At 58.3% G+C, this 13,559-nt stretch overlaps 2 protein-coding genes across 9 annotated transcripts in view; one reads left to right on the forward strand and one right to left on the reverse strand.

Moving 5' to 3' along the window:
• Nucleotides 1-780, reverse strand: part of DOT1L (DOT1 like histone lysine methyltransferase) — a 71,526-nt gene extending 70,746 nt beyond the window's left edge. For 4 of the 8 annotated variants that reach the window (XM_079328518.1, XM_079328525.1, XM_079328521.1 and 1 more), the window contains exon 1: nucleotides 361-779. In XM_079328518.1, the coding sequence (XP_079184644.1) occupies nucleotides 361-441 (81 nt within the window). In that variant the 5' untranslated portion in view covers nucleotides 442-779. Of the gene's footprint in view, nucleotides 1-360 lie in introns of all 8 variants that reach the window. The other 4 variants (XM_079328519.1, XM_079328527.1, XM_079328526.1 and 1 more) reach the window with 2 other exon arrangements.
• An 11,310-nt stretch (nucleotides 781-12,090) lies between these two features.
• Nucleotides 12,091-13,559, forward strand: part of AP3D1 (adaptor related protein complex 3 subunit delta 1) — a 41,898-nt gene continuing 40,429 nt past the window's right edge. Inside the window, 1 exon segment of the mRNA XM_079328529.1 lies at nucleotides 12,091-12,447. Coding sequence (XP_079184655.1) covers nucleotides 12,352-12,447 — 96 coding nt within the window. The 5' untranslated portion in view covers nucleotides 12,091-12,351.

Here is a 13,559-nt window from a genome sequence, read left to right on the forward strand (position 1 = left end):
GCGCTATTCCCCCATGCAGAATCCCTGGATTCCACCCCGCTCGCAGCAGCACCGGTTATTAACCAGTTACACGAGCCCAGCGCGAGGAAAACACGAAAACTTTTCATTAACCAGTCCTCCTCCTCCCCGCCCTTCGGTTTAGTCAACCAATTATAAAATGAAATTGGGGATTTGACTTCCAGGCGAGCAGCGGCGGCACCCGGGGCCGGGGCTCCGGGGGGGTTCCCGCACGGGGGGCGATCACCCCGATGGATCCCGGCTGGGGCCGGCGCTGAGGGATCCCCGGCGGCTGCCAGGGCCGGGGCAGGGCCGGGGGCGCTGACAGGGCGCGGGGCAGGTGCGGGGCCGGGCCATACTCACGTAGACGGGCAGCGGCCAGGGGTACACGGCGGGCTCGGCTCCCACGGGCGACTTCAGCCGCAGCTCCAGCCTCTCGCCCATGTCGGCAGCCGGAGGACGAGGCGGCGGCGGCCCCGCACCATGCTAGAGGGGCCGGCCGGGGCGGGGTGCGGCGGCCGGGCCGGGCCGGGGGCGTGGGCGCGGTGCGGCGGCCGGGGGGCGGCGGGAGCGGCGGGGAGGGGCGGCCGGTGCCGGGGGGGCGGCGGGTCCCGTCCCTCCCTCTATTGTCGTTGGCGGCTCGCGGGGCTCTCGGGCGCCGCCGCCATCTTGGGCCGGCGTGAGGCGAAGCACAATGAGGCGCCGGGGCCGGGCCGGGCCGGGCCCGAGCGACGCGACAGACGCGGGGAGGGGGCGGGCGGGGAGAGGGGCGGGCGCGGCCCCGCGGTCCCTCCCCCCTTCCCTTCCCTTCCCTTCGCTCCCTCCCTCCCCCCTGTCCTCAGCTGCCCCCGCACCGCGCGCGCTCCCGCGGGGCCCCTCGCGCGCGCGCACCCGCACCCCCCCCCCCCCCCCTCCCCTCCGCGCGGGGGTCGCGCGCGGAGCGGGGAGCGAGCGGCGCGCGCGGGGACGGGGACACCCGGACAGGTGTGACACGCGTGTGACACGGCCAGGGTGGCACCGGGAACACAGGAGCAGCACGGGCTGCGGTGTGACACGCGTGTGACACAGCCAGGGTGGCACATGGCACTCGAGAGCAGGACAGGCTGCAGTGTGACATGTGTGTGACACAGCCAGGGTGGCACATGGAACTCGAGAGCAGGACAGGCTGCAGTGTGACATGCGTGTGACACGGCCAGGGTGGCACACCAGAGCAGGACGGGCTGTGGTGTGACACGCATGTGACAGGGCTAGGGTGGCACATGGTACACAGGAGCAGGATGGATTGCAGTGTGACACACATGTGACAAGGACGAGGGTGGCACACCCAGCACACCAGAGCAGGACGGGCTGTGGTGTGACACATGTGACAGGGCCAGGGTGGCACATGGCACAATAAGAGCAAGATGGACTGCAGTGTGACACATGTGACAGGGCCAGGGTGACATGGGAGCGGAACGGATCATAGTATGACACGTGACAAGGCCAAGGCTGGCACAGGAGTGGGACAGGCCACGATGTCATATGTGTAATGTGGAGAGGCAGGACGTGAGAGCGGAACAGGCTGTGGTGTGACATAAGTGACACAGTGAGGGTGACACACAGCACATGGGAGCAGAATGGCTTGCAAGGGTGGCACATGGGAGTAAGACAGGCCATATTGTCACACGTATGACAGGGCAAGGGTGGCACATGGCACTCAGGGTCTGTAAGGGTGGAGCACCCATGACAGCTCAAGGCTGTGACCCTGCATGTGACAGCGTGGGGCTGGCACAAGGCACTCAGGGAAGTGCCAGGCTGCAACCCTGCCATGTAACTGCAAGGGTGCCATATGGCACCCAGTGGTGCCACACATGGGGCAAGGCAAAGGTGGGACCCTCTGTGTGACAGCAGCAGGCTGGCATGGGACATTCATGTGGCCTTGCAGGGCTGGGTCACTTGTGTGGTGGCACAGGGCTGGCACACCCGTGTGAGGGCATAGGGCTGGCACACACGTGATGACACAGGTGACACACATATGATTGCACAAGGCTGTCACACACATTTGATGGCACAGGTGACACACATATGATGGTACAAGGCTGTCACACACGTTTGATGGTGCAGGGCTGTCACACACGTATGGCACAGGGCTGGCACACATATGATGGCACTTGGGTCACTGCACCAAGCCCCCAAGCCCATGTGGCTCCTGGTGCTTCGCCTGGCACCACAGTCACGGGGAGGTGTCACACGGGGGGCACAGCGAGGTGTCCCCACGGCACAGGGCTGTGTGTGCCAGCCTGTGCAAAGGGCTCCACACAGCTCCAAGGAGGAGCAGTGTCCAGCGGGGACAGCGGGACAGGGGGACACGGGGATGGAGGGATACGGGGACGGGCTCCATCAGCCACAGACACCGAGCACTGGGTGTCGAGAGCAGCATCGGGAGCTACAACCTTACAACACGGTGTAACCTGGGAGTAGGACTGAGTGCACCTCAGCCGGGAAGTGTCCTGGGTGGGGGCTGGGAGCCCTGACACCGTCCTGCATCTCTATAGTGGCCGGTGATGGCCTCAGTGACAGCATTTTGCATGTCTATAGGTGCCCGCAGGGCAAGGTGACACCGTTTGCATGTCTGTAGGTGCCCAGCTGGGCGATAAAATCAGGCCAGAGCTTCTTCCTTCACAGTCTTTCAGGTGATAATTTCCCTCTTCTGGGGACATGTGCATGCCCTGGGGTGCAGGGACATCTGGGGGCCCTGCCACCCTGTCCTGAGGCATGGGGATATCTGAGTGCCCTGTGATCCTGCCCTGCCACCCTGCCCTGGGTTACAGAGACATTTGGGGGGCCCTGCCACCCTGTCCTGGGGGTATCTGTGTGCCTGCTCTGGGTTTTGGGGACATTCGGGGGCATGGCACCCTGCCCTGGGGTGCAGGGATATTGGGGGACCCTGGCACCCCATCCTGCCCTCCGAGGGAAGAGCACCAGCACCACCACAGCACCCACACCCTCCCTGTCCCATCTGCTCACACCGCACCGCAGGAGGGGGCCAGGGGACAGTGACACCATGCCAGGTGCCAGGCTCCATCTGAGGGCTGGAAGAGCAGCTGAGAGCCAGTGGCTGCTGGGGATGAGCATCCCTGCAGGACAGCAGCACCCTGAGGAGGTGCCCATAGCCCAGCTGGGCTTGGGTGAGCCCAGGCTCTGACCTGCAGCCAGGTCCAGCAGAGCCAGATGGCACCTGGAAGGAAAACCCCATTGAACTGGTGCTGGGAGTGATCCTGGGAGCTGCCCTGCAATGCCAGTGTGGGCTGGGAGCTTTTTTCCCGTGGTTCCTCACTTTCTCAGCCAAATACAGGTAAACACGGCTTGGGGCAGGATAGTTTTGCCATCTGGCTCTCCTGGCTGTTGTCCCCAGTTTGTAAATCTCATCATTCTTTTATCCTGCTGGAGAGGATGTGGCTCAGCCACGTTGGGGAGGTTGGGGGCCATGGAGCTCAGCTTTGGTGCTCCTGTGTCGGTGCCATCACATCTACTCTGCTCCTGCTCTGGGATGTGGCTCCAGGGCCAGGCAAAGCCTCCCACATTCAGTGAACTCTGCAAATCCTTTGGGATTGAGATGTGGCATGGAGACATCCAGTGTTTGGGCTGGAAACTGGCAGTGGGGTTGGGGTCACTGCCTGTGGCCCTGTGCTCCACAGGAAGGCAGGGAATGCACCGTGCCTGAAATGCATCCAGAGCCAGCAAGTGCCAGAGTGGGACATTCCCTGCAGAGGGATTTTGTACATTATTTAAAACCTGGATTTCCCGACAGGTCTCTGCTTTCAGCACAGACAGGAGCTGTTTATTGGGGGCAGCTGCACAGCTCTGTGATAGGGGCTAGAATGTGCCCCTGCTCCTGTGGCCATGGCTGCTCCCTTATCCAGAAACTGCTCCAAGGCCAGCTCCAAACTCATCCACTCCCCTCTTTGTATCCTTTTTCTCCCCCTTAAATGTCCATACGTGCAGAAAGCTCCATAGTTAGGAACGTTTTTCTAAGTAAAACACTAAAATCATCAAGTCAGCAGTGCTTAAACTGCTCTGACTGCCTCTTAAATAATCAATTCATTTTTAATTAGCTTACCACAAAAATTCCATTAAATTTAAATAAATAGACATGGCAGGAGTTCTCCAAGGCACAGCAGGCTCCATTTAAAGAATTCTCTTTGAGTTCGTTAGGTTGGTCTTTAATCAGTTTGTTGTCCAAGTCCTTGTGTGGCCCAAGCAGGCTCCTGGGCTGCTAATAAAGAGTAATGGAAGCTTCCAGGATTTCCCAGATGAATCCTGACCATCTGGCCACCATGCAAGGGTTCAGTGCTGGTACTGATGTTTCCTGACAGGTAGTGGGGCGTGGGTGATTTTTGAAGTAACTGCCTGAATCAGGACACCTTTTCAGTGATTTATCTGAGTTTCACATCTGGAAGGAGTGAAGGAAGCAAGGAAGACCAATGCCCTGTTTTCTGCTGGTTCAGTGAGATGAACTTGCCCCTGAGAGATGTGAGAATCGCTGAGACATGGGAGCCACTCAGTCCCCTTGGACAGCTCTGGATTTTTGATTTTTTGGGTGTCTTGGGGTCTATAAGAAATCTTGAGAGAGACTTCTGACCACAGCATGTAGCATATGATAGCATGTGACAAGAATAGGGAATGGCTTGCACTGCCAGAGGGCAGGGATGGATGGGATATTGGGAAGGAATTGTTCCCTGGGAGGGTGGGGAGGCCCTGGGATGGATTTCCCAGCACAGCTGTAGCTGCCACTGGATCCCTGGAAGTGTCCAAGGTCAGGCTGGATGGGGCTTGGAGCAGTCTGGGATAGTGGAAGGTGTCCCTGCCCATGGCACAGGTGGCAGTGGATGAGCTTTAAGGGTGCTCCCAACCCAAAGCATTCCCTGATTCTCTGCCCCCTCACCCTGTGCTCTCCTGCAGCTCCTCTCTCTGCTGCAGCAGGACACACTGGGTGCTGCCAGGGGCCAATGATTTTCCAGGGACACCAGGCAGTGACCTGCAGCATTGGTCTTTCCTGAAAATCAAGAATCCACTTAGAAACTGGCAGCAGCTGGATTTTTCTGGTGTGGAGGTTTGTAGGGGGAGAAGTTTCCATTCCTGCCCAGATGTTCTGGTCCTGTTGCATGTCCCAGCTGCAGCTCCTGGCTCCACACTGGCAGAATTTGGAGCTGAATTATTTTTGCCACTACTACATGAACCAGTTTGGATGGGGAGGAATGGGGAAGCTCTGCACAGCTCCATACACACAACTCCACTCCTGTAGCACTGGAAAAGAGTTTTTTCCCTGGCAAGAGTGTACAGTGGGCAGCTGGTGCCCACAAGCAGCTGGCACAGCCCCTCCTGCCCTGCTGCTCCCACATCCCACCTCTGTTCCTACACAGCCCCAGCCAGGGATCCCTTGGAATGGAGATCCCAACTGTGCAGGTGTGGGGGGACACAGGGAGGCATTAATGCACCAAACGCACTTTGCACAAGCAGTGCTCTGATACTCTTGTCACAAACCACGTGCAAAGGCATCTCTGGAGCTCATCCCACACTGGGATTACTGTCCTTGGGCTGTGGGGTCAGCTTCTACTGTGATCATGAGTCTACTGACCCTCAGGCAGGGCCAGTGCTTGGCAAAGGGGCTCGAGGAGCACATTAGCTCCTCTGATGTGCAACCTGCCTTCCAGCAACAGCTCCTCTTCAGTATTGACCCAATTTAGCTGACAATAACAAGCTGGATCACGAGGCAGGTTAATGCAGGCAAGTCTGTTCCCATCAAATGAAATATCCCAGTTGGAGCCCCCTCAGTGGAGGGCAGGATGCTGGTGGTCCATAGCCCCAGGGATGGAGTCAGCTCCCTGCTCCAACACCCTGCTCTGGGGCCATGCACAACTTCCCTTCCCCTCATGCACAATGCCCCACATGTAATTTTCCCAGCCCCACTTTAATATTTTGGGGTTGATCCTGAATGGCACCAGGGAGTTTGCTTCCACATGATGAAGCAACATCTGTCCTTTCCATCAGTCCTGCCAACTCTCTGGGCCAAATCTCTCCAGGGATGCTCTGGCTGCAGTTGCCACAACAACAAATTGATGCAACAGTTTCCTCTGCACTGAGACTCCTGTTGATACTGAGGACCTGGGGTGGGTGAGGCATCAAAGCTGTGCTGGTGCCAGTGGAGGTCCTGGCAGGTTAAAGTCATTTGTGGTTGTCAGTGTTCCTCTTTTGGTCCTGGAACTGGTCTCAACTGGTTTCAAACTGGGTTTGAGCCCAGTTTGGGAGCTCTGTCTCCCTAGGGAGATATGGCTGTCACTGCTGGAGCCTTCTTCACACAGTGATGGGAACACTGTACATGAGGAGCCAGAGCTCCAAATTCAGCAAGGAACGAGATGGACAAATCCAGGGACACCGTGTGCCTGTGCCAGGCACAGCTGATGACAGAGGAGTCACCTGCTGAACCCAGGGATGTTACCAGGAATGTTTTCACTGGAACACAGTGGATCTCTCCCACCCAGCCCTCGGGGGCTGCCTCAGCTCTGCTTTGCCAGGAGAAAACAAATTCAATTTGGTCCTTTAGGCTGGGCTGGAGCTTGAGCTGTTCAATGGTGCAGCCCTGGCTGTGTCTAACCCCACACTGCTAGAGAGCTCCTGGAGAGCCCCTGGTGCCATCCAGGGAGCCTCTGCACTGCCCTGGCCCCTGGCAGAGGGGACAGAGAGGCCAAACCAGGTCCCATGGGTGGGCTGGGGTGTTTCTACTGCTGCCTCCCACCTCTCTCGCCCTTTTTTTTCCCCCTTGTTTGGAGGCAGCCTGTGCTGGGACATCCTGGCTCCATTTCACAGGCAGAGGGAGTGCAGTACCCAGCTTTTCCCTGGCTCCGGGCTCTTCCCTCCACCTTGCCTGGCCGGCCCGCTCCAATGTGGCATCGTTTGGGACCGATTCCAGCATTTTCTTAGATGTGGAATTTGTGAGCACGAGGCGGTTGTTTAACCCTCAGGCTCCATCACCACTCCAGGAGAGCTCCATCCCTGCTGCGTCCAACCCCGCGCCCCTATTTCAGCAGGGGACGTGGGGGGACAAAGGCTCTGCCTGGGTGGGGGCGAGGGGACCGTGCCAGACCCGAGTCACCCGCCTGGGACCCGCAGCGCCCGAAGGCATCGGCGGCACACGGAGCCTCCTGAATGGGTCCCTTGTCCCCGCAGCGCCACGTGTCCCGCCCCGTGCCTGGCCCGCGGGGACACCGAGCCCAACCCCGCAGCTCACCCGGCACCCACACCCGGCACCCACACCCCAATGCGGGGGTGGGGCCAAATTTGGGTCACCCACAATCCAAATGTGAGCACCCATCGCCTCCACCCAAATGTCACCCATCACTCCCAACCGGACAGCACCGACGCGTCACCCCAGCCCCACACAGGGGGCACCGCACACCCAAACTGTGCCCAAACGGGAACCCACAGCCCAAAAATGGGGCATCCATCGCTCATCCGCCCCCCCCTCAAAGGCGGGGAGCTCCCTGCCACCGATACAGGTCCCCACGGGTGTTCCCTGCCCAGGCAGGTCCCGTCGTGTCCCCGGGCAGGTCCCCACTCGTGTCCCTACCCCGGCAGGTCCCGCTGTGTCCCCCCGGTTCTCCCGGGCCGCCGGCGCCACCTCGCGGGGACCAGCAGGGACAGGAGGAGCGGGGTCTGTGCCGGGACAACGCGAGCACCGCGACACCGGCACCCCAGGACAGGGCACCCCAATAGGGGCATCCCACCACGGGCATCCCAACACAGGCACCCCAATAGGGGCATCCCAACACAAGCACCCCAATAGGGGCATCCCACCACGGGCATCCCAACAGAGGCACCCCAATAGGGGCATCCCACCACGGGCATCCCAACACAGGCACCCCAATAGGGGCATCCCAACACAGGCACCCCAATAGGGGCATCCCACCACGGGCACCCCAACACAGGCACCCCAATAGGGGCATCCCAACACAGGCACCCCAATAGGGGCATCCCACCACGGGCATCCCAACACAGGCACCCCAATATGAGCATGTCGATATGGACATGCGCCCCAGCATGATGCACCTCAAAACTGGCACCCCAAAAATGCGCATCCTGTCATAGACACATCGGTATAGGGACTGAAATAAGGGGGTGCCCCAATGTGGGGTCAATATTGTCACCAGGAGGCAGGACACCCTGGCACAACCACACCATCCTGAACATCAAGGACAACCCAACATGGGACACCCCAAAAATGGCACCCCAGCAAAGACACCCCAAAATGGGCATCCTGTCACAGACACCTCAGCATGGGGACTGCATCATGGGGTGCCCCAATATGAGCACCCCAAAATGGGTACCCCGGTATTGTCACCTGGGGACAGGACACCCTGGCACAGTCACTCCAGCCTGAATGTCCCATAAAGGACACCCCAACATGGGACACCCCAAAAAAGGCATCCTGGCACGGGATTCCGGGTGAGGACACTCCAACACAGGCACCCCAATATGGGCACCCAGGCATGGGGCACCCCAGAATGAGCACTCCAAAATGGACATGCTGTCATGGCATGACATGGGAACCCTGGGTGGACCCTTGGGGGCTGAACAGCCCCAATTTCATGGTTTTTTTTCCTTCAGATCAATTTACACAAAAATCATAATTAATGTAACCAAGCACAACCTCTTTAAACCTTGCAGGAATGTGAAACCCACGGAGTGCTCTGAGTGCCAGCAACGGGGGGAAAGCTCTTGGAAGCACTGCCATGGGGAAAAACCAAAAAAGCAGCTCAGCCCCACCTCCATCAGAGATGTGATGGCCGGGATTGTGTTTTCCCATTGACACTGGGACTCAGCAGCTCATCAGAGCTCTCCCAAGGCACAGCATTCCTTAGGGATGTTCACTGTCAGCAGGACTGGAGATGCAGCTGGGAAAATTCCTTCCCTGGGAATGTTGCCTGCATAAGTGCAACAGGGAAAACAGGAGGTGGCGTAATTTATTAAAATAATAATAATGATCTGAGCTGCAAAGGCCAAGAAAGACAAAAGCTGGGAATTTTAAGATTTAGGTATCACCAATGGCAGCAATTAGGTTTAAAGCAATGCTCTTAATTAAAGGTGATCATAAGAGGATTCTAGACCCTTCAGCATTCCCTTCAGCAGGTAGAAGAGTGAAAAAGTCATTCATATCCCAAATTCAGTTTTTAAGGTTGAACTAAGTCAGGCTGCCTCAGAAGGAGAAATCCTTGGAAATTTAGTCAGGAGGGATCAAGTCTTGGGTCCAAATCCATCTGCAGGAGATGTTCCCCACACCTCAGGGTGCTGTGTCTCCCAGCCTGGGCTGCCCTGCCTGTCCCTGGCTTGGGGGTGTGAGGGTGTGACAAATGTGATGGTGTGACAAAATGACACTGTGACAGTGGCTGAGCACCATTGCAAACTGGGTTAAAACAAGGGATTTTCACAAGGTTTTTGGGGATCCCCTCAGAGAGCAGCCCAGTGGGAACCAGGGGGGACAGTGGAGGGGACAGTGACAGCACAGGTGAGCACAGCCAGCCCTTCCCAGCCACAGCCTCATCCTGGTAGCTGGATATTCTCCATACCATGAGAACTCCAGCAATCATAATTCTTCCTTTTGACTTTTTCCCTTAAAAAGGGAAACCTCCTGCATAGAGGCTGATGTGTGCAGCTATTTCTGAATAAAACTATCACAACCCCCAGGCTCATCTCTCTGCCCTGGGGCCAACACAAACAGGCTGCAAAGCCCAGGCTGAAGGCAGAGAACAAAGGGAAAAACACCAAGAGCAAGAGAAATCCTTTTCCTTCCCCTCTTTGTGCAGCAGCTCAGGATCCCAGGTGGATCTTGGCAAGGTCATGTCTCCTTTTTGTTTGCAAGCTGCTTTCTGTTTATTTCTTTCCTTTCTCTGTTCTGGAATGGTGAAGGTGGGGTGGGAAAACAGCTCCTGTACATTTTTTGTCCCCTTCCTGTTCCCTGTCACCATTCACCTGCAGTGGGGACATGTCACCAAAGTGTAGGGGCTTGTCCAGAGGTGCTGGGTACATGAGTAGAGGGCAAACTGTGGTCACAGGGACACTGAGCCATTGCCCACTCTATGCCCACACATGTGGGGACTCCCACAAGACTCCATGTCCACCTGGCCATCACCCATCATGTCACCTGTCACAGCTCCCACACCCACACTGGTTACCTGGTAAAATGGGTGATGGAGTTTAGTGGGTGCTCAGGTGTGGCAGCCTGTGGAGCTACATCCCCAATAAAGACATGGCCCAAAATTTGGCTCTATTGGCTGTGCAGCCATGGCTGAGACCCACAGGCAGAAAGGAAAGGTGAAGCTCTGCCAGCCCCACCCCGTGGAGGGACCTGCAGCCCCATGAAGGGATCCACAGCCCCGTGGGGTGATCCCCATCCCTATGGAAGGACCCTTGACCCCACAGAAGATCTACATCCCTATGGAGAGATCCTCATCCCTATGGAGGGACCCCTGATCCCACAGAGGGACACAGCCCCAGCAGCGACCTGCAGACCATGGAGGTGTCTCCATCCCTGTGGAGGGTTCTTCAGGCCCATGGAGTGACCGCTGGCCCCATGCAGGAACTCTCAGCCTCAGAAAGGACCACAGGCCCATGAAATGATCCCTATCCACATGGAAGGACCCCTCAGCCTCATGAGGACCTAGAACCTCACAGAGAGACCTCCATCCCCATGGAAGGACCCCCAGCCTCACAGAGAGAGCCCCATCCCCATGGAGGGAACCTCATCCCCATGGAGGGACCCCCAGCCTCACAGAGAGAGCTCCACCCCCATGGAGGGACCCCCATCCCCATGGAGGGACCCCCATTCCCACGGTATTCCCCTGTCCCCGCCGCGCGCGCCCGCTCTGCCACGTGGTACCCGCGGGCGCGCGCGGCGGGGGCGTGGCGTCAGGCGGGGGCGTGGCCAGTGCTGGGGAGTGGCAGCAGTGACGCGGATGTCGCGGGGTGAGAGAGGATGAACCCCAGAATATTCAAGTTGAAGGGACCGTACTGGACCATCAGCTCCCAGCTTTCTGCTCCGGCCCAGAGCACAGGGCACAGGACTGTGCCCAGATGGTTCTGGAATATCCCCAGTGAGGGAGACCCCGCTCCTTCCCTGGGCAGCCTGTTCGGTGCTTGGTAACCTGCATAGCAAAGAAGTCCTGCATCCCGTCCGGGTGGAAGTTCCTGGGGATGGGCATGGGCTCCTGCCCGCTGCTCTGGTGCCACTGCCGGGGCTCACGGAGCAGAGCCCGGGCCCTGCTCTGGCCCTCCCTGCAGACACGGACACCCAGGGCTGAGGGCCACTCTCAGCTGGGTCTCCTCTGGAGGCTGAACAGCCCCAGCCCCCAGCCGTTCCCCGTCTCCAGTGCCTTCATCCTGTTCACAGCCCCACGGGCCCCACTGCAGCATCTCCTCTGGGATCCCGAGGAGCCCAGAGCTGGGCACAGCTGAGCCCACCGGGCCTGAGGAAGGGGCAGGATCAGCTCCCATGTCCGACCGCCGATGCTGCTCCTAACACAGCCCGAGATCCCCCCGGCCTCTTGGCCCCTAGTTCAGGTCCAGCAGCTCATTGAACACTCGGTGTTTGCTCCAAGCGCCTGCAGGGCTGTGTTTTCTCTCGTGTGTTTGCAGGCATTGCTCGTTTCCATCCGTGGGATGAGAAGGGCGGGATTTCCCGACTGAGGGGCCGGGTGGGCGGGACCTGAGATGAGTGGGCGGAGCTCTATGAATGACTGGGCGTGGCTTTGCTAGCGGGTGGGCGGGGCGGACTCGGGGCGTGACGAACGGCTGGAGGGGCGTGGTCTGTGAGGGGCGGGATCAGAGGCGGGGTCAGAGGGGGAGGGGGCGCGTCCAGAGAGTAGGAAGGCGGGCAGACAGGACAGGGGCGGGGACGGGGGCGGGGACAGACCGCTCGGGGGCGTGTCCAGGGGGATGGAGCGCGGCTTCAGAGGCGGGCGGGAGCGGCAAGGCTGTTCCGGGGCGTGGCCAGATGAAGTGGGCGGGGCTGGAAGCGGCACAGCGGACGGAGTTGGCCCAGGGGCGTGGCCATGTCGGGGGCGTGGCCGAGCCCTCAGCTGACCGGCCGCCATTTTGTCGGTGCCGGATCCCCAGCGCTGCCCGGAGCTGCGCCCGCGGCCGGGGTCTCCCGTGTCCGCTCGTTCGCTAGGGCAGCTCCGCCCGTGCCCTCCCGCTCCCCTCGGCATGTGAGCGTCCCGGCACCGCTGCTCTCACCCGGCTCGAGCGGCAGCAGCACCGCGGCGGCCCCCCCGGCCGGGCCCGGCCCCTCAGCCCGGCGCAGGCCCCGCCGCCGCCGCCGCCATGGCGCTGAAGATGGTGAAGGGCAGCATCGACCGTATGTTTGACAAGAACCTGCAGGACCTGGTGCGCGGGATCCGCAATCACAAGGAGGATGAGGTGAGGGGAGCCTTCCCCGCGCTGCGGCCCGGGGATGTCACCGCTGCCCGCTGGGGCCGTGCCGGAGAAGGGAGGGTTGGTTTGGGAAGGGGGAAGCGAGAGTCAGAACGAGGAAGGAGACGCTGGGCTGTGGGGCAGGAGGGACAGGCTGTTCATAGGGAGGGTCGTGCTTGGTGCTCACCTTTCCATTCACTGCGTTGTGGTGCTGAGATCCGTGATGTACATATGGTTATGTACCTATATATACACAAGTGTATACATTATTATTATTATAGAGGAATAATATAGAGGAATTCCTTCCTCTCCAGCCCTACAGCCTCGTGCTGTAGTTACCTATTTATTCTTCACCCTGAAGCTGTTGTACAGGGGAACTGAGCTCCTCATTCAGCTTTCGGGTAACTCAAGCCTGGTATCTCCTGACTAAAATGTCCTTCTCTCAGAGCTTTTCTCGGCAGCAGTCAGTTCTCTGTGTTGGCCTGTTATCCATTCTTGTGTGAGAAGCACGTGATCAGGAAATTAGTATAGGTGAAATAATTAGTCATCAAGAACGTGTTATATGAGACTCCACAGTGAAGTGTCACCTGGTAATTGAGAAGTAACGGGCCCAATGTCATTTATGTTCATCTTCAAGTGACTCATGAAGCCTGAGAAACTTTCTTGGTCTGACAGCTGGGCTTTGCTGGTGTGTTGGGGAGTTCCTGTGGAGTCAGTGTCAGCTGTCAAAAGCATCTGGAAAAGCTGTAAGCATCTAACTAAATAAAGAACTTTACTGGGAAAACTGATCTTCCTTGCTGGTGCTGTTGAACTGGAACATAAATTACAGCTTCCAAAATCTCTGTGAAGCCCCTTGTGTACAGGACACGGGGTTGTTTGGTAGTGAGCATACCTGGGAAACTTCTGCTTATCACACAATGACAGAATATGCTGAGTTGAAAGGGACCCATCAGGATCATTGAATCCAATTTATTCCAGCATATGTGAAATTTATAGTATTGGTTTGATGGCAGAGGAAGGCAGGGCTGCTGTGTAGTGCCTTGGAAAATGTGGGGAACACCATGTAGTGGCAACAGGAAATTTATATGGAATTTAGCCTAATATGTTCTGCCAGAGCA

The sequence above is a fragment of the Erithacus rubecula genome (genome assembly GCF_903797595.1).
Source record: "Erithacus rubecula genome assembly, chromosome: 28".
Taxonomy (NCBI): Eukaryota; Metazoa; Chordata; class Aves; order Passeriformes; family Muscicapidae; genus Erithacus; species Erithacus rubecula.